Source organism: Sardina pilchardus, chromosome 9 (assembly GCF_963854185.1).
Source record: "Sardina pilchardus chromosome 9, fSarPil1.1, whole genome shotgun sequence".
Taxonomy (NCBI): domain Eukaryota; kingdom Metazoa; phylum Chordata; class Actinopteri; order Clupeiformes; family Clupeidae; genus Sardina; species Sardina pilchardus.
Window position 1 is genome coordinate 30,455,507 of NC_085002.1, and position 20,539 is coordinate 30,476,045.

The following is a 20,539-nucleotide window of genomic DNA, read 5'->3' on the forward strand; positions in this document are numbered from 1 at the left end:
AGGGCTCGGAGGGAGTAGGCCTGCGCGGCGACGCAGAGGGGTCTGCGGGGGTAGGCTACGCCGTCGATTCGATGCAGTAGAATAAATCAGCCTGGAGGACAGGTCTTAGATAAACCTATTGCATTATTGTTCCATATGCACTGATAAATCAGATATATTGTCTAATATTTTAGTGAGCCTACTGTACATGTCACAACTGAAAACTAAAGTAGGCTAATCCATCTAGGAAAGATCTAGGCTAGTCTAAAATTCCCATGATGAGGATTCACCATTGGCTATTGCTGGAGTAGATTAGGTTAATTTACAATTCATTGATATTGTCATTATCCCAGCCAGTTTTCCTTAATGGTTTTCTGAAATGTGCATGCGTGTAGGCCTACTGACATGTCCGATATCCTGATAGCGTTGAGTTCGATTCAGGTTCAGATAAAGATTAAATTAATCTCATTATGTAGGCTAATTGGTGAATGGACAGTTCAAGATATATTTAAGATATAAATACTCAGGCATATTTAGCATAATTGTTGGATCTTAAAAGTCACATATCTGCCATTATCTTAAAACTTGCAGGCTATTCCACCAGCATCGTCATAAATCGAGGCACTGGATTACTTGTCTCGGAAGATTCATGTGATTGGACAAGCTCAATGTCACACATTCCCACCCTTCGTTACGTTATGGGTATGTCGCGTGCGCGAGCGCGGTGTTGGCGCTGCCCGGTTTGTGTATTTCATTTCACTATGGCGGCGTTCAATTGCGGAGGAGGACAAGTTGCTTCGAATTGTCCCCAGTTTAATTGGACTCTGCATTAACCTACAGACCCCATCGTCATTCCAATTTAGTTTGAATGTCAAGATATTACAAAAAACCAATGGCTTAACGTGGAATCTTACTGACATCAACGGAACTGGTGCTGTGTCTGCGGCAGCTGTAAGACTTGGCTTTCCGTGACCACTTAAGCTATTTAGCTAGCTACCCAGCTAGCTGATAAAACCCCGGATTTGTGTTTATTTTTGTTGAACAAGTTGGCAACTTCTTTACTTGACGATTAACACCGCTTCATCTGACGCCGAGGACTTACGCATTTTCAGAAAATCCCTTTTTTGTCTCAGTTGGGCAATATTGTTGATTTGCTAGTTTGCATTAGCTACGACAACTAACGTTAGCTAGCTAAAATTCGGATAAGAGACCAACTTGAGCAGCTACTTTTAGAAATAGCAAACCACAACAGCGATTACACCTTGAGCGAGATACAACTTGTTGGGGTGCATCACAGATAAGTCAGACTCCGAACCTGAATCACGGATGAACATTTTTACCCGTCAGACGTCAGCAATTAAACTGGAAAGTGTGCTTCTGTTGTGGGGAGGGGTAGCTAGCTAGGCAGGAATGCTAGTTTGCGAATTAGCTAACGCTATCGTGAAGGCATACAACGTTTTTGCGGAATGTGTGCTTGAACTTCCATCACAGTGCAACTTATACTAGCAGTTAAGTGTCTGACAGGTGAGATCACGTTGAAAAGATATCGCTGAATGTTAGGTGTCTGCTGTGAATGTAACCACAGTTATTTGTGTTATTTTGAAGACTTGCGCAAATCCTTCTACAGCGAAAGGTAACGTTAACGTCAAAATCAAGGAAGGCGAAGGATTTGCTAGCAGTTTGCTCTCAAGGTGGCCACGGATGGCTAGATATTGTGAACTCTAGGATTTTATAACGGCACTGACTAGATTACCAATAAATGGATTAACGTTATTGTTTCTAGACAATCTGACACCTGTTTCGAAGAATCTATGTGAGTGTTTTCCTCGTGAAAAGTATCCGCGTTTGTCGCCTGTTAACTGTAGGCAGTCCCAAAGCTTAACATTATTCACCGTTTAGCTGGCGTTAGCTAGCATAGTGCATTTACCATGGGCTACCTCTAAGTTCAGAGGCTGCAGGTCTGGCCTAAAGCCGCTTCTGAAGAGGTACTTTTTATGGATTTTGACAGCTATATTTAAGTGGAGTATTGGTTTTCCCTACACCATGGAGGTCTTTGGAGACAACACATTTACTTATACATGATAATTGAGTTATTGTTTTAGTTATGTAGGCAATTGGGTATAACGTTGACTCATTGATGAGTTCCCCCCCCTCGATTGACAAAATATATTGGTGGACGCATTGTCGAGGCGAATATACTGTATAGCGAACCTTATTCCAGTTTAGTTAGGGGAGTCTAGAAAGTCAGTCATTCTGGATCAAGAAACCTTGTCTTTCGTACCTGGTTGGAGTAACACTCCCAAGCCATCATCAATGCCTTCAGCGCTGGCCGTTTTTACCTGCCGCCCGAATTCACACCCTTTTCAGGAACGTCATGTCTACCTGGACGAGCCAGTCAAGATTGGGCGATCTGTGGCTCGATGTCGTCCTGCTCAGAACAACGCAACGTTTGATTGCAAGGTGTTGTCCAGGAATCATGCACTCGTTTGGTTCGATCACAAAACGGGCAAGGTAAGTCACTTCGTATTTACTTTTGTATGGAGGCTTATATGAACAGGTTGAACAATGTTTTGACATGTTTTCGTCGAATATCCTTTGTCGCTGTCCAGTTCAAGCAGTGTTGGATATCCTGTGGAGGGCTTCTATAATGTGGGTCATAATCATTTGATCAGCTGAACATAGGCATAAATGCCAATACAATGTCTTGAACTGAGATTGGTGGATACAAGCTGCACTACTGCACAGTATATTTTAACCCTATGGAGTCAGAGGCCAGATTCTTGGACTAATCTGCTGTTCCTTTTCAAACTGTGGCACCAAAGTCAAATATATGTTACATCAAACTCAACTTTACAGTAACATGTTAATGGTATGCATGTCTCTGTACATTTTTTAAAAAGGTGCAAATAATTGAAGGTATGCAGATAAATGTGAAAGCAGGGGGGAAAGCTGCTACAGTTTGACCTAGTGATCTCAGGATCTGATCTGAAAAATAATTGATTATCGATTGCGGCATTTCAATTTAATCTTGACAGTAATTGATACGTTCAGTTTTTGTCTTCTACTTGCCCATATGAGAGTTCAGTTGAGACTATTAAGAATTTATGAATGAAGTTTAGCCACCATAACACTGGTGCCTTTCATTTCAGTGTGATACAGCATTTGATTCGTATTTTACATACCACCAATGATCCAATGATGGATAGAACTCATAGGCCTGTCCTCAATGTACAGCAGCAAAACTAGTTATCAAAATAACAGTATGTGTGGCGTCTTTAAGGTGAACGAGTGAGGCAATGAGTGAAGGCTGATTTATGCTTCTGCGTCGAATCAATGACATAACCCCTCTGAGCCTTCCACCGTCGCTTGACACGCCCCTCCAAACATTTCTAAGCTTATGTCGAGACGACGCACACCGCAAAGAGTGTGATTGGTTGACTTGCCCAGTGTGTTGATAGCAGACTGCTTCAAGCAGTCTACTTTGGGGAGTAGCAACATGCTAGTTCAGTGAAGCTTTGCAGTGAAGCTTTGCAGTGAAGCTTTTCGTCCGGTAGCAGAAATATGCAGTCATAACGTCATTTAACTTTACTCTCAAATCATCGCAAACGATAACTGAACATAACGTTAGTCCTAACGTTAGAAGACCCCTGCTATACATAGCAGCAACTTCAGCTAGCTAACATGTTAGCACCGAAGATCTAGTTCGTTTGATATTGGATATTCCGATATTCAATGAAAGACCGTTTCTTATTTTGAATATCTGTCGAATATCCAATATCAAACCAACTTCACCTTCGGTGAAGCTAGCTGAAGTTGCTGATATGGATAGGCTACTGACTTTACTCTCAAATCAAGGCAGCTACGTGACTGCAATGATCGCCAACGATAACAAGGGAAATGAAGATGATAAATACACGTGAAATATTAATCTTACCTCAAGCACTGTAACCGTATCACCATAGTTTTTGCTTACGTCGGATGTACTGATACCCAGCAAAGCTTCAAAGCGGAAAGTGTCTGACGTTAGCGTGAAAAGGGCGAATTAAGAGTCCAGAGTCAAATAAATGTCTAGCATTTCTGCGCTGAGATTCTGAAGTGCCTTTGAAGTCCAGTGAAGCCAAGCTGCCATGGGTTTTAAATGGATCTTATTATGCGGCTCTTCACAATGCAAGTAGAACGCCCCATTGACATGAATGGGATTTCCCAACGTTCTACCAAGACAGCTAGTAAGAGGTTACCTAGCAACCTCTCAAACAGTGACGTTCTATCTGTGTGGCGAACTATTTGTTTTGTTAGCAGAAGCCACAAAACGGTAGCCAAGTCATTGCTAAAGACACATTGTGGTAAGTTTCTTCTAGTTTTGGCAAGTAGCCGTATAATAAGTGGGATAATGTATAGAACGCAGGTCATTATCGGGAAAATAAGGACCTTCATAATGACCAGCGTTCTATACATTATCCCTTACGTATCGTATCGCCAGAGCTATGTATGAGGAAAAAAAATACGGTAATGAAGTCCTCTGCAATGTCGTCAGCAAGGAATTTGCCTATTACCGGGGTTCGTCAGCTCTAAAGTACTACATCAATGATGCAAAGAAATAGTGTTTACATTGAGGGGAGTGTTAATTTATTTTCATTGTGTCCCCTAGGACTAGGTTATAACTGTGGCCTGAAATGACTTGTATATGAATAAAAACTTACTAGCATATAAGGTCATATTGTAGATTGTTATGGCCATTATTTGAACAGTGAAAACTATAACGATATAGTATAATGAACTATAACTATAAAATTTTTTTAAAACTTTAATGTCACTAATGCTGAGTATTAATTGATTCATTGAATTGAAATATTTAATTGAAATACTTTCACAGCAAAAAAATATATATGCGATTAATTTAGATTCATTAATCACCAAGTAATTAAATAGATTAAATGTTTTAATCGATTGAGAGCCCTAGTTAAGATATTTGTCTGTAACATTACCAAATCAAAGCGAACAAAATGCAAATATAATGCTTAAATACAAGTTCGATTTATCTACCGAGGTGCCCCTCCAATGGGTTTGTTTTTCTTTTTCACTAACTAGCACGGTAAAGTGCAGACATGCCAGCACAAACAATTCGCTCAAGGTAGGCTAGGCTCCCGAAGCTCTGCTTAGGCTCAACGGAGGACAGTTAAATAGAGGATTTTGGGCTACATGGATTCAACACAGATCCACAGATCTTGTTAGAATGATCAAATTCATCCACTCCTTTGAGGAAGGAGCCAACCAAGCTGAAGTAGTCAGTGCAGCCAGGTGGGCCGGATTGGGATAAATGTAAAGACTGAATTTCCCTCACGGGATTAAAGAGTGTATACTTAAACTGCATGAGGAAAAGGCACCTTCACCATTCCCTGCTCAGCTTCATGGCAGAAAGAAGTGATATTTGCACATGTCTTTTGTCAGCCTTTGTATCATATTTTTTTTTATTGCATTAATTTCAAGCATCCCAGCAGAAATATATTCATATCTGTGTGCAGGTTGTCTGGAATCTGGCCATATACCATGGTGGTGGGATACTCTATGACTAAGCAATGCTCAAACATACTAAAAGCAATAGTCAACCCCATTTTTCTCTTTCGCAATATGCTATGTCCACACGTACGTTAGTCACTTTGCCTATTGCAACAAAAAACGCTTCCGGCTGCTTTTGGATTAAAAACGCTGGCAGATTTTTTTTTCAAGATAAGAAAACGGTCTGCACAACTTCTTTTGTCAGAAAAAGACGCTAAGTCTGAACGTACCCTTAGTTCATCTCCCTTGCTGTTTCATTTTTAATCTCCCCTGGTGGAGAAAGCTATCAAATGGCTTGTAAAATTCAAGTAAACATTAGCATAATTTAGCCAAGCTACACAGTTATATAGTGAGCTGTCTGGCTACAACTTAGCCAAAATCCACAACTGAAACAAAAGCAAATCACAAACTCTAAAACTCCACATTACGGTTTTATATATAGTACAAAAGTTGCAATAAAATTAAACATTTGGGCTGCAAATTGCCCTGCCTCTCGACTTCACCCGCCAACCCCGTTACGTTCCGTAACATTCACGCATCCCTAAACTTGAAACCAGAGCCCGTCTATCTCAAGGGGGCAGGCGAATTCCCGAAATTAGAGACACCTATGGAGCTGGTGATATCAACGCTTGAGCAAGAGTCCCATAACTTCATGTAACATGTAGGGATTGCACGATAATATCGGCATGGCATCGGTATCGGCCGATAATAGCTTTAAAACTTAATTGTTGGCATATGCAGATATGAACATTTCTGCCGATATACCTGGCCGATAAGGTGACGTGCAATTAATGATGCGCATGCAGAGTTACAGATGTCTAGTGCGATGGAGTTTCTGTATATTTGTCATGTTGTGTCAAGAACATGTCATTGTAAACATCACAGTGAAACTGTAGTTGTTCAAGTTCAAAGAGGTAGCCTAACATGCGTGTGCACAAGGCATCCCCTCCCCTAGGATCTAGCCTGTGGCTGTGCGTCTTTATTTCTCACACACGTATACGCAGCAGTGCCATAAACAGCGCGACATGGCTGCTAGTTTAAATGATGCAATAGTAACCCATAATAGGCTAATAATGTCAAGTTGATTTGCTCACGTGCATCTCTGAAATATGTGTTGCTAACCTATCTAGGCTATGGGATTTAGGTAATTTAGGCCTACTGTGTTTAACGTCATTTAGAAATTAGGCTAGGCAACCGTGGCAAATCAGGAGAGAGCTCCTTGCTATGCCGCTAGCAGGTCATGTCTGTCATTCGTGTAGTGGTCACTAAAATCATTAATGAACATTGGAAGACACTTATCTCTTCTATGATCCCAAAAGGTTGTCTTCGACTTGTTATAATTTTGAACATAATTTAATGTAATGAAAAACGATGAACTGCACCTCTGCATCCATATATACGCACTATGCAACTATTATTCACAGTGAGACGGTAGGCTAATTACTCTCACGTATTTCTTAAAGTGACAGGCACTCAATTACACCTACTGTACACACAACCAACGTGCACTCATTAGCCCTACACCACATTGAACATATTGTAGATACTGACAGCATGTATCCAAGACGTGTATATGACAGATATGCCTTATTTTATGCCCAGTTGGCAACCACTTTTAAAAGATAATGTTGAGCCCTGTACTGTTCAAGTATGGAAACTGTGATGTGAAAATATAAATAAATCTGCCATATTTGAAATAATTTTAAAACATTTTTCATGAATGAATGTCTTTCTAAAATGATAGGCTACAAGTTTTTAATGTCCCATATCTACAGCAAGTACCCTATCATAATAACAGATTAATTACAGTACCAGAGAGACTGTTCAATAATTAAAAAGCAGAGGTGTATATCGGTATCGGCATCGGCAATCGGCCAAAATGAGCTTGTAAATATCGGCATATCGGATATCGGCTAAAATTCAATATCGTGCATCCCTAACCGCAACACGGTTCACAATGATTCAGATTTTATTTGTCATACATATAATGCAGTGAAATGTAAGTCGGCTCCATGCTAGGTAAAAAGACGCATACAAACTAACATAGAACAGAAACAGAAACAACCCACCAAAACAGTAATAAACTAGAAAAGCACTCAAAGAGCACAGCTACCTCCGCCTGCATTGTTCTTCCTAGGTTGTCAAACATTTGAACTTAAACTATTCAGATCGCCACCACGTGGCCATACCATGCCATTACACCACTAAGCTAAATACATAAATGCCAAAAGAATCCCAACGGAATTACGGATCAGTCCCAAAATTTAACCGTTTCTTCCTTGGGTCATGTCCGACCTTCCCTGAAAATCTCATTGAAATCCATCCATTACTTTTTGAGTTATCTTGCTAACAGACAGACAGACAGACAAACGCCGGTCCCTGATGAAAACATATACCTCCTTGGCGGAGGTAAACAACAACAACAAAAAGAACAATACATTCAAGATGTCAGAGGGGGGCTATTACAGGTAGAGAAGAAAGTGCTATGCAGTCAGTTCCATTTAAGTACCGGATGGCTTGGGGGAAGAAACTCTTCCTGAGTCTCTCAGTCCTTGCCGCCAGTGTGCTGTATCGTCTTCCTGAGTGAAGCAGAGAGAACAGACCATTGCCTCTGCAGACACTCTGCAGGGACTTTTGGTCTTGGATGGTGGTGTTACCATACCAAGCTGTGATGCACCCAGTCAGGATGCTCTCTATGGTGCTGGAGTAGAAGCTCTGCAGGACTGTTTTGGATGCTCTGAATATCTTCAGCCTCCTTAGATGGTACAGTCTCTGCCTAGCTTTCTTCAGTGTCCAGGTGGGTAGACCATGTCAGATCCTCAGTGATCAGGGGCCTCATTTATAAAACTTTGAGGAGGATGTACGCCAGAAGATGGCGTGCGCTCAAAACTCAGAAAGTGCGTGCGCACAGAAATATTCTGATTTATAAAATCGTGCGCACGCACGTTCCACGCCAATTTCCCTTTATAAATCAAGCTCTACTCTACATTTGCGGCACCTGTGCGTACCTCAAGACACACCCATAATTGCTTATAAATATTCAGCGAAACGCCCTTAATGAATATTGATGTCTGTGGACAGCATGCCAAAAACAGCGGGAAAGACAAAAAACGCAACTTCATTGACTGTTTGTGGGTTCATAAATGGCGTGAGCAGCCACCGTTTCAGCGGATATCCACTGTCACCTACAACATAACTTGAATGAGTAAAGGGTGAATGTTTAGAAATGGTCGAAAAATTGCTACAAATTCTTTTAGGATTTACACACAGGATTTAAACACGATTCGCCCGCACCTACAGTAGAAGCCACCAGCGCGCACAGCTCCAGCATTCAGTCTGCGCCCAACGCTGCTACAGTATGTCTCAATATGAATCAGGCCAACATTTGTGAGCAACATGTCCGTGTCACATATATAACTTGGACATTGAGGGAATGAAAATGCTTCCTGTTAACAAAGGCACATTTATTTTCACTCGGTGGTCTTATAGCAATATGATAGCAGTCAATAGCACGGATCACATTTGGGAAATTAGACTGCGTTTTTATTTGCCTGTTCACCATGTAAGGAAAGTTGATGTAGTTTGGTGATGAAGCAGTTACACCTCCTAACACGTCTGGCAAAATTCGGCTGAAGGTTGGCTATTCCAGTCCGGTCAGCCAGTTCTCGATTCAGCCAGTGGCAAGAAAGCCGATGCAAGTCAGCACTTACTGTATATAACCTACCATTTGCAAGCTAACAAGCAACATGTTTGAGCCTTGATTATTGACAAATAACAAAACATGCATGAAAGCCATAAGTGGATAATTAACAAAACATACATAGGCATAGCCTATCAGCATGTCTTTCTCGCATCAAATAAGATGGATTTTTTGACGGGCGCACGAAACAACAATCAACCACGTTTTAGATTTTAAACAGGATTAGGTTAAGGCAGTTATGTCATTGATGCGCGTCATTGCGCGATGTTATGCTTGTGTTAAACTTCAATTATTGAACCAATTTCGGGTCGTTGTACCTGTTTCCTCCTGAGGTCGCAGTTTCTGCTTTTCCCTTTTTTGTGCGTACGCATGGGTCAGAGCTTGCGTGGAGGTGCGCACATTTTCCCGTCAAGTTCACGTTTTATAAATACCAAAGCTTGCGTAGAACGAGGCGTACGCATTCTTTTGTGCGTACGCATCGTTTATAAATGAGGCCCCTGGACACCGAGGTACTTGCGATGACTGCAATGAGTTGTTAATACTCCAGCAAGGCATAAAGCCCAGCAGCAATCTATCTAAGATAACACCTATTTAAAAATATTGTTAAGTAAAGTATGTGGTGTATCATTCATGATATGTTGAACCTGTCATAGGACCTGACATAGGACCTGTCAGGGAATGACTACAACCAGAAATGTCACATCTATCATATGCACATGCACGGTTGCTCAACCAGCTGAAGATGACCGGTGATCACTCTTTTCTTCCATATCCTCCTCAGCCAACCAGCTGTTTTTCATATATGTGACCTTCCACGGCGAAATCAGTCACATTGTTCAAATTTTCAAAATCATAGTTATTAAGTTTTCACGAAGGGGCATAATCAACCTTCAAAACGATACCTATATCTAATGAATTGAACATCATATTACTGAAATATAAACATTCAAAGGAGTTGAGTTCATCCTGTCATGCCAAGAGAAAAACGGAGAAATCTGCCTCTGAGGTTAACCGTCGACTCAACACTCACAAACGCTTTGTAAGGTCGCCGCTATTTTAAGATTTACGGTACTTACAACTTGTATTTACAACGACACAGTACGCGGATAGCTTGGTGGTTGTCAATGAGTGCATAATGAGCGTAAATATTGGAATAGAGCGGCAAAAACAAGACGCCTCTAACTTCCTGCTGGAATTGAATTTCTCACCTCAAGAAACATACGTTTTTAGACTAGAAAAGGTACGTTTTTCGGCGAAATGTATTCACGGCTGTACAGTGTAGACCTCCCACTGTTTCAAAACACATACAAAAAAAATCCACGATTTTAGCACAAGTAACATAAATGGTCATTTTTCTCAGAAACGCTTGTTGCAACAAGCGACTGGTTTTGCCGTGGACAGTCACATATTGTAGTCCTGACAGTAAAATAAGAATACAAATAAGACACAAACCTACCCAGTAATGCAGAGAAAATGTGGTGATATTGTCACAGACAGGGGGCGCTATTCACCACTTGTACTGTTTCCCCAGAGGAGCAACACGATTCCCACCCAACAAATGCCATGGACAAGGAGTGGAGTTTAAAACAATAATATTAAATGTTCTTTCCAGTGTGAGTTCGCTAATGATGGCAGTAGTACTCTCCAGTGTGGGTTCGCTAAAGGCAGTAGAGGTGGCTATTCAGGGAATAAGACACTCGTGAATAAGACAGCACTTCAAATGCACGCAGTGGGCACTGCAAACAGCGTACGTTGACACAATCACTACATGCAGGCTTATGGTGACAATCACAACACGCAGTGTAAACAAGCTAAGGAATAGCCTCCGCAACCGGACTGAATTCGTAGTCACTCGGTCAGCAGACAGCAACACACTTGCCGTCACTTCAGTTAATCAGCTAGGGGCGGACTTCGTCTTGGGAACTGGAGGGTGAGGAAGAGAGAGAACATGGGGTGAGTGGACAGCACAAAGTTCAAGGGGGCCAACTTCTTAATCAGCGACCGAGCAGTTGCATCAACACATAACAAGGGCACTTAGCTTACATGCGGTGAACGTTTCCCAGGTCTCAGGTGTCGGCTCCACGCCTAGCGTGCTTCTCCAACTTGCCTTTCCTCATCTCGGGGCCGGCTCCACGCATAGTGTGTTCATGCATCCACTTCGCCTTTCCTCGTCTCGCGGCCGGCTCCACGCATAGCGTGTTCATGCATCCACTTCGCCTTTCCTCATCTCGCGGCCGGCTCCACGCATAGCGTGTTCATGCATCCACTTCGCCTTTCCTCATCTCGGGGTCGGCTCCTGCGCTTAGCAACGTCTCCTCTCCCCAACGTCTCGCTCGGCCCGGCGTCGGTTCGTCGCTGCCCACCCCACTGTTGCGTCCCTCCCCAAGTCCCCCCTCTAGTCTGTTCTCCAGTCCTTGGTCTCCCTCACTGCTGGTCCCTAGGGCATTTAAAATACTCCCGCCGCCCACATTAACCAATTGCAAGCATAATTAGACAAGTCTCTACAGCTGTTGCATTCATTATACTCGTGACTTGTTGTGCTACATTAAAACCTCCCCCACTGGCCATAGCCACCCTATGACAATATACTGTGGAAATACTGTCATACACATTTTTGATCATACTATCCAACACCACAAACTTTTATTTGAGGAATAGCCTACAAGACAAATTAAACAAGCAGATTCCACAGGTGGGAAAAGACAACCTTTTTAATAAGTATATATACAATTTGGGCTCTGCATTTATCCCAATTCATGAATTAGTGAACACGCACAGCACGCAGTGAATACACAGTGAGGTGAAGCAGACACTAATCCAGAGCAGTGAGCTGCCTGCCCAAACAGCGGCGCTCGGGGAGCAGTGAGGGGTTAGGTGCCTTGTTCAAAACGCCGTGGACTGGTCGGGGATCGAACTGGCAACTCTCCGGCTACAAGCTTGAAGCCCTAACCAGTAGGCCACGGCTGCCCCCGAATAGGATGGAACATAAGGCTGGAGCCATCTTTAAAGGATAAGAAATGAGAGAACACAGTTGAGACCACAAGAAGGGTTCAAACATGTGGACCTGTTTATGGTATTTCAATTTTACTCACTCAGAGCAGTTCCATATCAATAAAGGTGGACAGGGGCAGAGCTTTTGTGTTTGTGTTCAAGTTGATCATTTTCTGTTAATCTTGCTTCTTATTGTTATGTTTCTTATTTTATTGATAGGTATCTATAGCCATAGCCAGTTTAACTACATATTTGAGGTGAGATGCAGTGACTTGAATCCACAATCAGAAAGTATAAGCTATCAAGAAAGTATCTGTGTCAAAGTGAGTGGCTTTAGAGCCAGTACCTTTCGCCTGTCACTTTTTCTTCCGAAGTGAGAGTTCTGGTTTCCAAAAATAGTTGACTGGAATTCACGCTCCCCCATCCCTGGATATCAGGCACTCTAAAAAGGGACAACCAACTGGCTAACAGCTGACTGCAGGCAACAGACCTACCACCCCCCAACCTCCCAACACGCACAGCACCACCACCACCGTCAAATCACTCCCAATTCATCAGATTACTAGAGCAGGATCCTATTCTGTATAAACTAGTACAGCTATTATTTCTACATGCCAGCGTTGTAAAATTTTTCTTTCACACGTTTGTTAGGGTAACATTTGGACGTAGCTATTGTAATTTCCAGCATCACCTACGCTTCAAGGTCACAGCCAAAGGTCACAGAGATAAAGGGGAAATTCAACAGTCCTGCCCACCAGAAGGAAGAATTCAATAGCCAACAATTTCTCCAATTGGCAACTGGAGTATATGCCATAAATGTCCATGGTAGTTAACAATGACATGACAACGCAATTGTATGCTAATATAGATGTACATGGGGCATTAACCTTATTTTGAGGAGGAAAAAAAAGATTTGCGATTTAAAGGAAATACTACACTACCAATCAATCTGCTTTTACGTGTTAGGATTTTGGGTAGAAATCACTGTTGCCATAGAAATGTTTATACCTCTGTTCCCGCGACTACCCAGTCGTTGTTTGATGAGTCTTCTTGACGGATGATGCTCGAAGATGTTTGAATTTTGTTCAAATTACTTTTTTTTGCCCTTCATTATGGTAAGATTCATTCTTCTGCAGTTGCATCAACCAAGGAAAAATAAAGGAAGAGCTGCTTTGCAGTGCCCTGTTCAAATCCCAAAATAGCTTGCACTTTCCTCATGTGCATGCTCACTTTAATTAGCAAGTTTGTGAAGTGTAAATGGTGCCAGCCATCCCCTGACATCTTGATGAAGGTTTTGTGTAAATAGTAGCTGTCTAGTATCAGTCAAAGAGTTTAGTGCAGATGCTTAGTGAGCAAAATCACAGATTTCCTATTAGTTCAAAATGTTGGAGTGCTTTTCAGGAAATGCCACTTCTTACTTCACACTAAAGGGCTTTTTGCCTTGTACTTAGGACAGTTGAGGGTGATGAAAAGCAAGTGGGAGAGAGAAATGGGGTGGGATATGAAAATGGCTACAGGTTGGAATCAGACTGGAGTCCACGTGTAGCCTGATGTAGTCATAGTCTGATACTGCACCATTGGGCCATGTTTTAACCAAACACGGGGAAAAATGCCTCTGCGCACAATTGGATAGACCTAACCATTCAGGGCAATGAAATAGCCTTCTGTGAATCCTGTTGGGAGAACAATCATCAGCAAATGCCTTAATTGCTGTTTGTTCAATTAATGTAACTAGGGCAGTGCCCGTGCATACAATGTTTTCCAAGAAACATGTTACCCAATGACGTTGATGCAGGTACTGTAGATCATGTTAGATTGGTGATGATGTAGAATCAGGCCCATGCAGTTAGAGCTTTTTACTGTCTTTGCAAAGTAAAAAAGTGAAGGGGAAAGGCGTTTGAGTTGCAGCTAATGGCAATATTAGACACATACATACCCGTGCGTTTTTGCTATTGTTGGTAAATTATAGTCTAAAGTTAACCGCATGACCATGGCCATATGCCAGTGCTATGAACTCGGAGTGATGTTTGAATGAATGTTAAGCCTGTAGCCGATGTCCAGATAGAGTGAAGAGCCGCTGTTTTAAATGCAAATTTTAACAGAATGGTACCGACGTGTGTGTCGGCCTGATCAGGCAACAGAAGCGCTAGGCAACCGCGGTTGTTGAGTAGCCTAAGCTATGCAACGTTACGTGACTGTAACAGCCTGGTGCATGTGACTGTAACAGCCGGGTGCATGTGTGTCAGATTCAGCATGTTTATCCAACATGCACAATCTTGAAACGGTCCGTTGTTTACGTGAGACATAGTAATTTCCATGATTGGCAACGTGAGTGTCAGCGAAATGGGCTTTTTTGTTTCTATGCTGGAGTATGTGAGAGTGAGGGGGAGTGGCTAGTGCGAGAGCGGTAGAATTGTGGGATTGCGGTAGAGTTGTATTTCGCTTAATTTAACGATATCTTTGTCATTTGTTGTCCAACAACGACCAAACTTCGCACTGCACTCACGCATGGCATTAGCAATACCCGTGTCAAATTTTAGGTCAGTCGGATGAGCGGTTCGAGAGTTATGCGTGGGACAGACAGACAGACAGAGTGACACACAGACAGACGTTCCTTGCTTTAATAGATAGATTAATTTAAAGGAGTCCTAGAATTCAAAACCACATTCACCTTGTTCCTGTTGAATTTAGGTTGGTAGCAGTGTCCAAAGGACAACACCAAAGACTTTACCGCGTCCCCCGCCTGCTTTCGTATGCAAATTGGGAAATAGAAACAGCCGTGTTGAAATGCTCCAATCTGAACAGAGCTCAGATAACACGTAATAGGCGCCCATCCCCCTTTAGATACACCCCCTCTCATTTGCATACCTTCGATTAATAATTCTTGTTAAACTGCTCTTACGATGCTAGTATCTAGATATGTGGTCTATGGCAGAGACGTTGTAATGCTAGCGTTATTACAGCTAACTTTGGAGAGTTAATACTAAGAAATGTACTGATAAAACTTACCAATCTAACACATTCATTCTGTTGGGGAATCTGCTGCACTTCATCTTCGTCAGAACCTTCTTCTGACTCGGTTTATACATGTACGGCTGTATTCCTTATTTAAATCCATTGTTGATAGCTTTATCAAAGACTTTGGCTCTATTTACCAGCAGTCAGACATGGGCAGTATTTCAATTATATGTATTTTAAATACGTATTTAATTACTTTAGTGTATTTTGTAATTTGTATTTTGCAGGATTGGAAAAAATCAAATGTACTTTGTAACAAAATACTTTGAGGGGTTGTATTTAGAGTATTTCAAATACTTAAATACTTAACAAAAATCTCATCATTTCCCCCCTATATATAGCCTCTTACCTAGTATAAACATGACAATATGCTAGGCTTATCATAGTCTGGGAGCCAAAGGTCAGAATCTTTAGGACATGAACCCCATGACATGAGGATTTATGTCAGGTATCAACTAAAGCCTACCTTACACTGACAAGATTTGGGAAAGATTCTTGAAAGATTGTAGTCTTTTCACTAATGCCCCTCATTCAAACTTTACTCAAAAGACTACAGTCTTTCAAAAATCTTTCCCAAATCTTGCCAGTGTAAGGTAGGCTTTAGGTGTCCTGATCTGCAGAAATAATGGAGGAGACTGAGGCAAAAACCTCCCCAATGCGAAACAGTCTCGAGTTTTCACCTCCAAGTTAAGGCTGGCTTACATTGCACGATTTTGGTCTGTTTTAACAGTCGGCGACTAAATTTCCAAAATCGGGCGGAAATCTTGGGAGTTGTACTGAAATCGCAGCGCGCTCCCGTCATCTAAATCGTTTAGTGTAAGGTGCCAATCTTAGCGGTTTTAAGTCCGTCGGAGGCAGTCTTTTTCTAGTTTTGCCGTTACGACAATATCAAACATGTTTGATATTATCGGAAGTCTTTTCAGTCGTGGCTCATGCAAATAGTGACGTGAACATTAAAAACCAATAGTAACCTTGCGCGAACATGAAACAGGAAGGGGCAAAATAGGCGACAGCTGTAGCCTTTATGATTATTTGTTATTTCATTTCTTATAATTTATTAGTCGGTTGTTCTACGTGACAGAACAGCTCTATATCTGTTAGTGGTGTCACACATCAAACAATGCTGCAGAAACGCGAAAAAAATACTTTGATATGAGTAGGCTATCATGTGATTTCCTGTGAATGATGACGTGTAGCCTATTGCACGATGGAAATAATTTGAAGGAATCTAGCAGCAGTCTTGTAAATAGTGACCCACAGTCTTTGCAAAATCCTTATCTGAGACTGGCCTGTGACTAGACTGTGACTAAAAACTCAATGAATTGTCTTTAGATGTGAGAGGGTCTGAGACTGTAGTTTTTCAAAAATCTTTTCCAAATCTTTGCAAAGTCTGGCAATGTAAGGTAGGCTTTAATTAATTCTGTATATTGAGACACCTTACAGGATGTTACTTTATTTGTCCCCCGTGTTGCCAGTCATGTATGAAGGCAAAAGGCATGCATTTATAGCACTAAAAGGGAAATGCATTTCAATTTAAAAAGGCTAACCTGTTCAATCTGTCACTACTTTCATTGAATACGGAAAATGATGGTGGGTAGTTTGCTTCATTAGAGTTGATTCCACCGTTGCAAAGCCTGCTGTTGTCAGTTCAATCATCGTTTATATTGATATGGGATGCTGATTACATTTTTTTTACTAGATTTACTTCATGGGTAGCCTGGCTCCGCCTTCTTACGTACTTTAGTTCAGTTTTCATTTCACTCCACTACGTAGTCTGGGTCTGCGGTATATTCACAGGTTTTCTCAAGACAAAAATGTGCAGGTCCAATCAGCGAACAGAGGGAGTAGCTGAGAATGATGAAGTTGAGGTCGCTAGTTTGAGCATGTCACCTCACGACCAAACGTTTATTGATTGGTTATGGCAGATCTGAGAGGCTCTGGGCAGAGTATCCGCATTCAAGGAAATTCATGCTTGGCAATGGAAAGTGTCCAGACTCTCTGTACATTATGAATGTACGAGAGTATGGTAGGACCAGGCTACTTCAGCCCAAAGTAAAGAATTTTGGCCTCTGTCCACCAATAAAAAACTATTATTTCTTGTAGTTTATTTGAAAAGATGGCATACCATGAATATTGTGGGGGTATTTTTGTATTTTCTAATTACGAATTACTTGTATTTTAATTAAATACATTTTTCACATCCGTATTTTGTATTTTATTTTGTTACATTTTCTACCCCAGTATTTGTATTTTGTAACTAAATAGTTTTTGATGTATTTGTGCCCACCTCTGCCAGCAGTAAACGTAGTTTCACTTTGCTCTAGCTTCAGACCGGTGGATTGAGCCAATCAACTTTCAGGACATATCGGCCAATAGACCAATCAGTGCGCATCTCATTTGAATATTCATGAACTTGCTGAGTGGGCGGGAAAAACAAACTGTTTCATTGCAAGGCTTATTTATGACCTTGTATTAGGCGATCTAGCAGTGCTCCTGGGGCGTTTTCAGCCCCACAAATTTACATATGACATTATTTAGGCTCAAAGATCAATTTGTAATGGTCAAAAAATGCGTTCTATGACTCCTTTAAAGGCACTGTCAATATGTTGTACAACAGACGTGATGGCGACATCTAAACGCAGGGTTTCGGCTATATACATTTTACCGTGGCGGCCCGCCGCACCTTAATTTCTGCCGCTGCACCTTCAGAATTTTCATAGCCTATGTAATTGAATATATCAACACCAAAGACGCTGACTGTCTACTCCCCAGCCCTCTCAGGTCTGGCTGTGGGTTCTGATTGGATTACGCTCCGCCTCGTCTGCTTTGTTGTTGTTCATCAGCTGATTAGCACGCATCTCAACTAGGGTTTAATCCAGGGAGAAGGGATTCCTGGGAAATATGATCAAGACTATTTATCGATTCTCGGGAAAGGTTATGACGGAAATCGGGAAATGAAATAAAACAAATAACGCAAGGAGTTCGCTTCTATTATTGCTAACTTATACCCGCTCAACAAGCAGATGCAACAGTTGTTTGAAGCTCTTGGTAGACCTCCGTGGAGTCGGAGAGAGCGTTTTCTATCTGCAAACATCCAAAACCGCCCTCAGCGCAGTCTATCGATACTTGAAAGCACCACAAGAAAATGAAGGGCAGGTTGAGAAATTAATTACTTACGGAACTAAAAGAAATATGTACCCTACATTGTCGCGAGTTCAATGCGATGCTGATATCATATTGCAGTGTTTGTAGCCATTTGTTTTGTATTCAGTTTTACGTAGGCCGATTGCCCTGTCTTTCTACAGTGCACAGTTGATTTCGGTGGGTCATTTTCTTTAATAGTTGGACTTGTGTGTTTAAAAAAGAAATACGCCTGCCCTACCCTATAAAGAAGTAGCCTATTTGGTTAACTTCGAGTGATTTTTTCCCCGTTTGCAGCCGCTCACAAATCTCAAAAGCCACCGAATGCCATGGGTTTCGTTTAGAATGGTTTAGGAATCATCCAAAGGTTTACTTTAGCAGATGTCGTTAGTTTGTATAATAGAGTGCTGTAAAATATAGTTTTTTATAAGGGCTACCTAGATTTTCAGAAGACAAGTCTCCGATAACCCATCTGGCATTTCAGAATTAGCGCTGCTGCAGATGTCCGCACGTAGCTCACTTGATCACGCAAACTTTGTTGATGAATATAAACGGTGTTCTTTTGCCCTAATACAAAAATAAATAAAATGCCTTGAGCTATCCTGCAAGCTTTGTCACTAATATTTCTAGCCATTCCTTTAAGTTGTTTTTCAAAAATAAATTGACAGCCTGCAAGCTTTGCCACTAGCCTAATATTTTTGGCTTGTTTTTCAAAAAAACAAAAACAGGAAAATAAAATGCTCTGAGCCATCCTGCACGCTTTGCCACTAATATTTTTATCCATTTCTCTAAATGATATTTAACTTCAATAAAATGTGTTCTTGTACATACAGTATGGTGTGAGATTTATATGCTCAGGGGGTTGGGGGTGTTGGTTGGTTGGTTGGTTTAGTCTCCCTCACTGTCTTGTAAACTGCCTAGCTCTGCAGGTTGTGCTTGTTATAGGTATTTTAAGACTAGGTTTATTCATTTATTTCGTACTGCACCATTTTAGGGTCTTTTTTTGTGTACATTTTCAATTCAAATACCCCGTACCCTCCTTTTGGGTTCAGGGTCCCTGAGCGGTGGTCCGGTCCCCTGCACCTTCAAAGTCATCCTAGGGCAAACACTGAAACGTCTGGCTTCACCAGCAACAGCCGTTTTGTTGTAAACAAAATCAACCAAAGCACACTCAGGTGACCTGAAATAATTAGGCACCGTTGTTCACATATCTATGATTCTCATCTATCCTTCATCGTTTAAAGCCCACTCAGACGATCAGACATTGATTGGCCCACACAGTTCTCAAGTTTTCAGACCGAATTTACCGATCTCAATTTTTGTCTTGGGGGTTACATGATATGATAATGAAGCAAACTTTTAGCTTGATTTCCCTTTGTTGTGGTAGAACTTCAGAGGGCGTTCCCGATGAACTGGTGAAAACCGCTCAGTGGACAACTTGAACAGACAAAAGAATGCGGCATTAAGATGATTGTAATCTCCTTGATCCTTTTTTTCCACAAAATCTGGATGATTTTGATCGCAACTGACTGACCCCTCCACCGTTCAGCTCTTTTTTTCTGCCTCATTACGTCAGATACTTGTGTCAAGACAAGAAAAATTATTCAATAGAAGTGCATAGCAACAATGGATTCACTGTGGACAGCAAACATTCAATGCTACACAACACATTCTCTCATGAGAAACTGTGAGTGAAACTGAACAGAAAAAAATGCATCAGCTCAAACAGCTTTGACCCCATCATTTTTGTGTGTACGTGTGTCCAAACATTCTTCAATATCTTATGACTATCATAAGAACATTTCAGCCTGATATCACATTTCATTACTGATATGCTTTTTCAATTATGGATGTACACACAACAAAATGGCAGGACATGTCTCACCTATGCTGAACATTGAACACTAGATGTTCTGGGGTAGTAAATCTAGTATAGATTTCTAATATCTCATTGGAATTACTGTCCTACCCACCATTAGTGCTGGGTGGTGTACAGGTGTTCTCGTTGAACTGGCCTTAGTTTTCATGCCGCTGTGAAATTTCCACATTCTGACACACCTTTCGAATATACCGTAGGGTTGGTAAATGTGTGCCTCCAATCAGTAACAGTACTTGGGTATTTTTTCTGCAGTAATATAAATCAGTAGTATGTTA

General features: G+C 41.4%; 1 protein-coding gene across 6 annotated transcripts in view; it reads left to right on the forward strand.

Moving 5' to 3' along the window:
• The first annotated feature begins 711 nt into the window (after positions 1–711).
• The window catches only part of slmapa (sarcolemma associated protein a), a 62,377-nt gene continuing 42,549 nt past the window's right edge, over positions 712–20,539 (forward strand). For 5 of the 6 annotated variants that reach the window (XM_062544684.1, XM_062544683.1, XM_062544685.1 and 2 more), the window contains exon 1: positions 712–2,490. In XM_062544684.1, coding sequence (XP_062400668.1) covers positions 2,293–2,490 — 198 coding nt within the window. In that variant the 5' untranslated portion in view covers positions 712–2,292. The remainder of the gene's footprint in view (positions 2,491–20,539) is intronic. The other variant, XM_062544688.1, reaches the window with a different exon arrangement.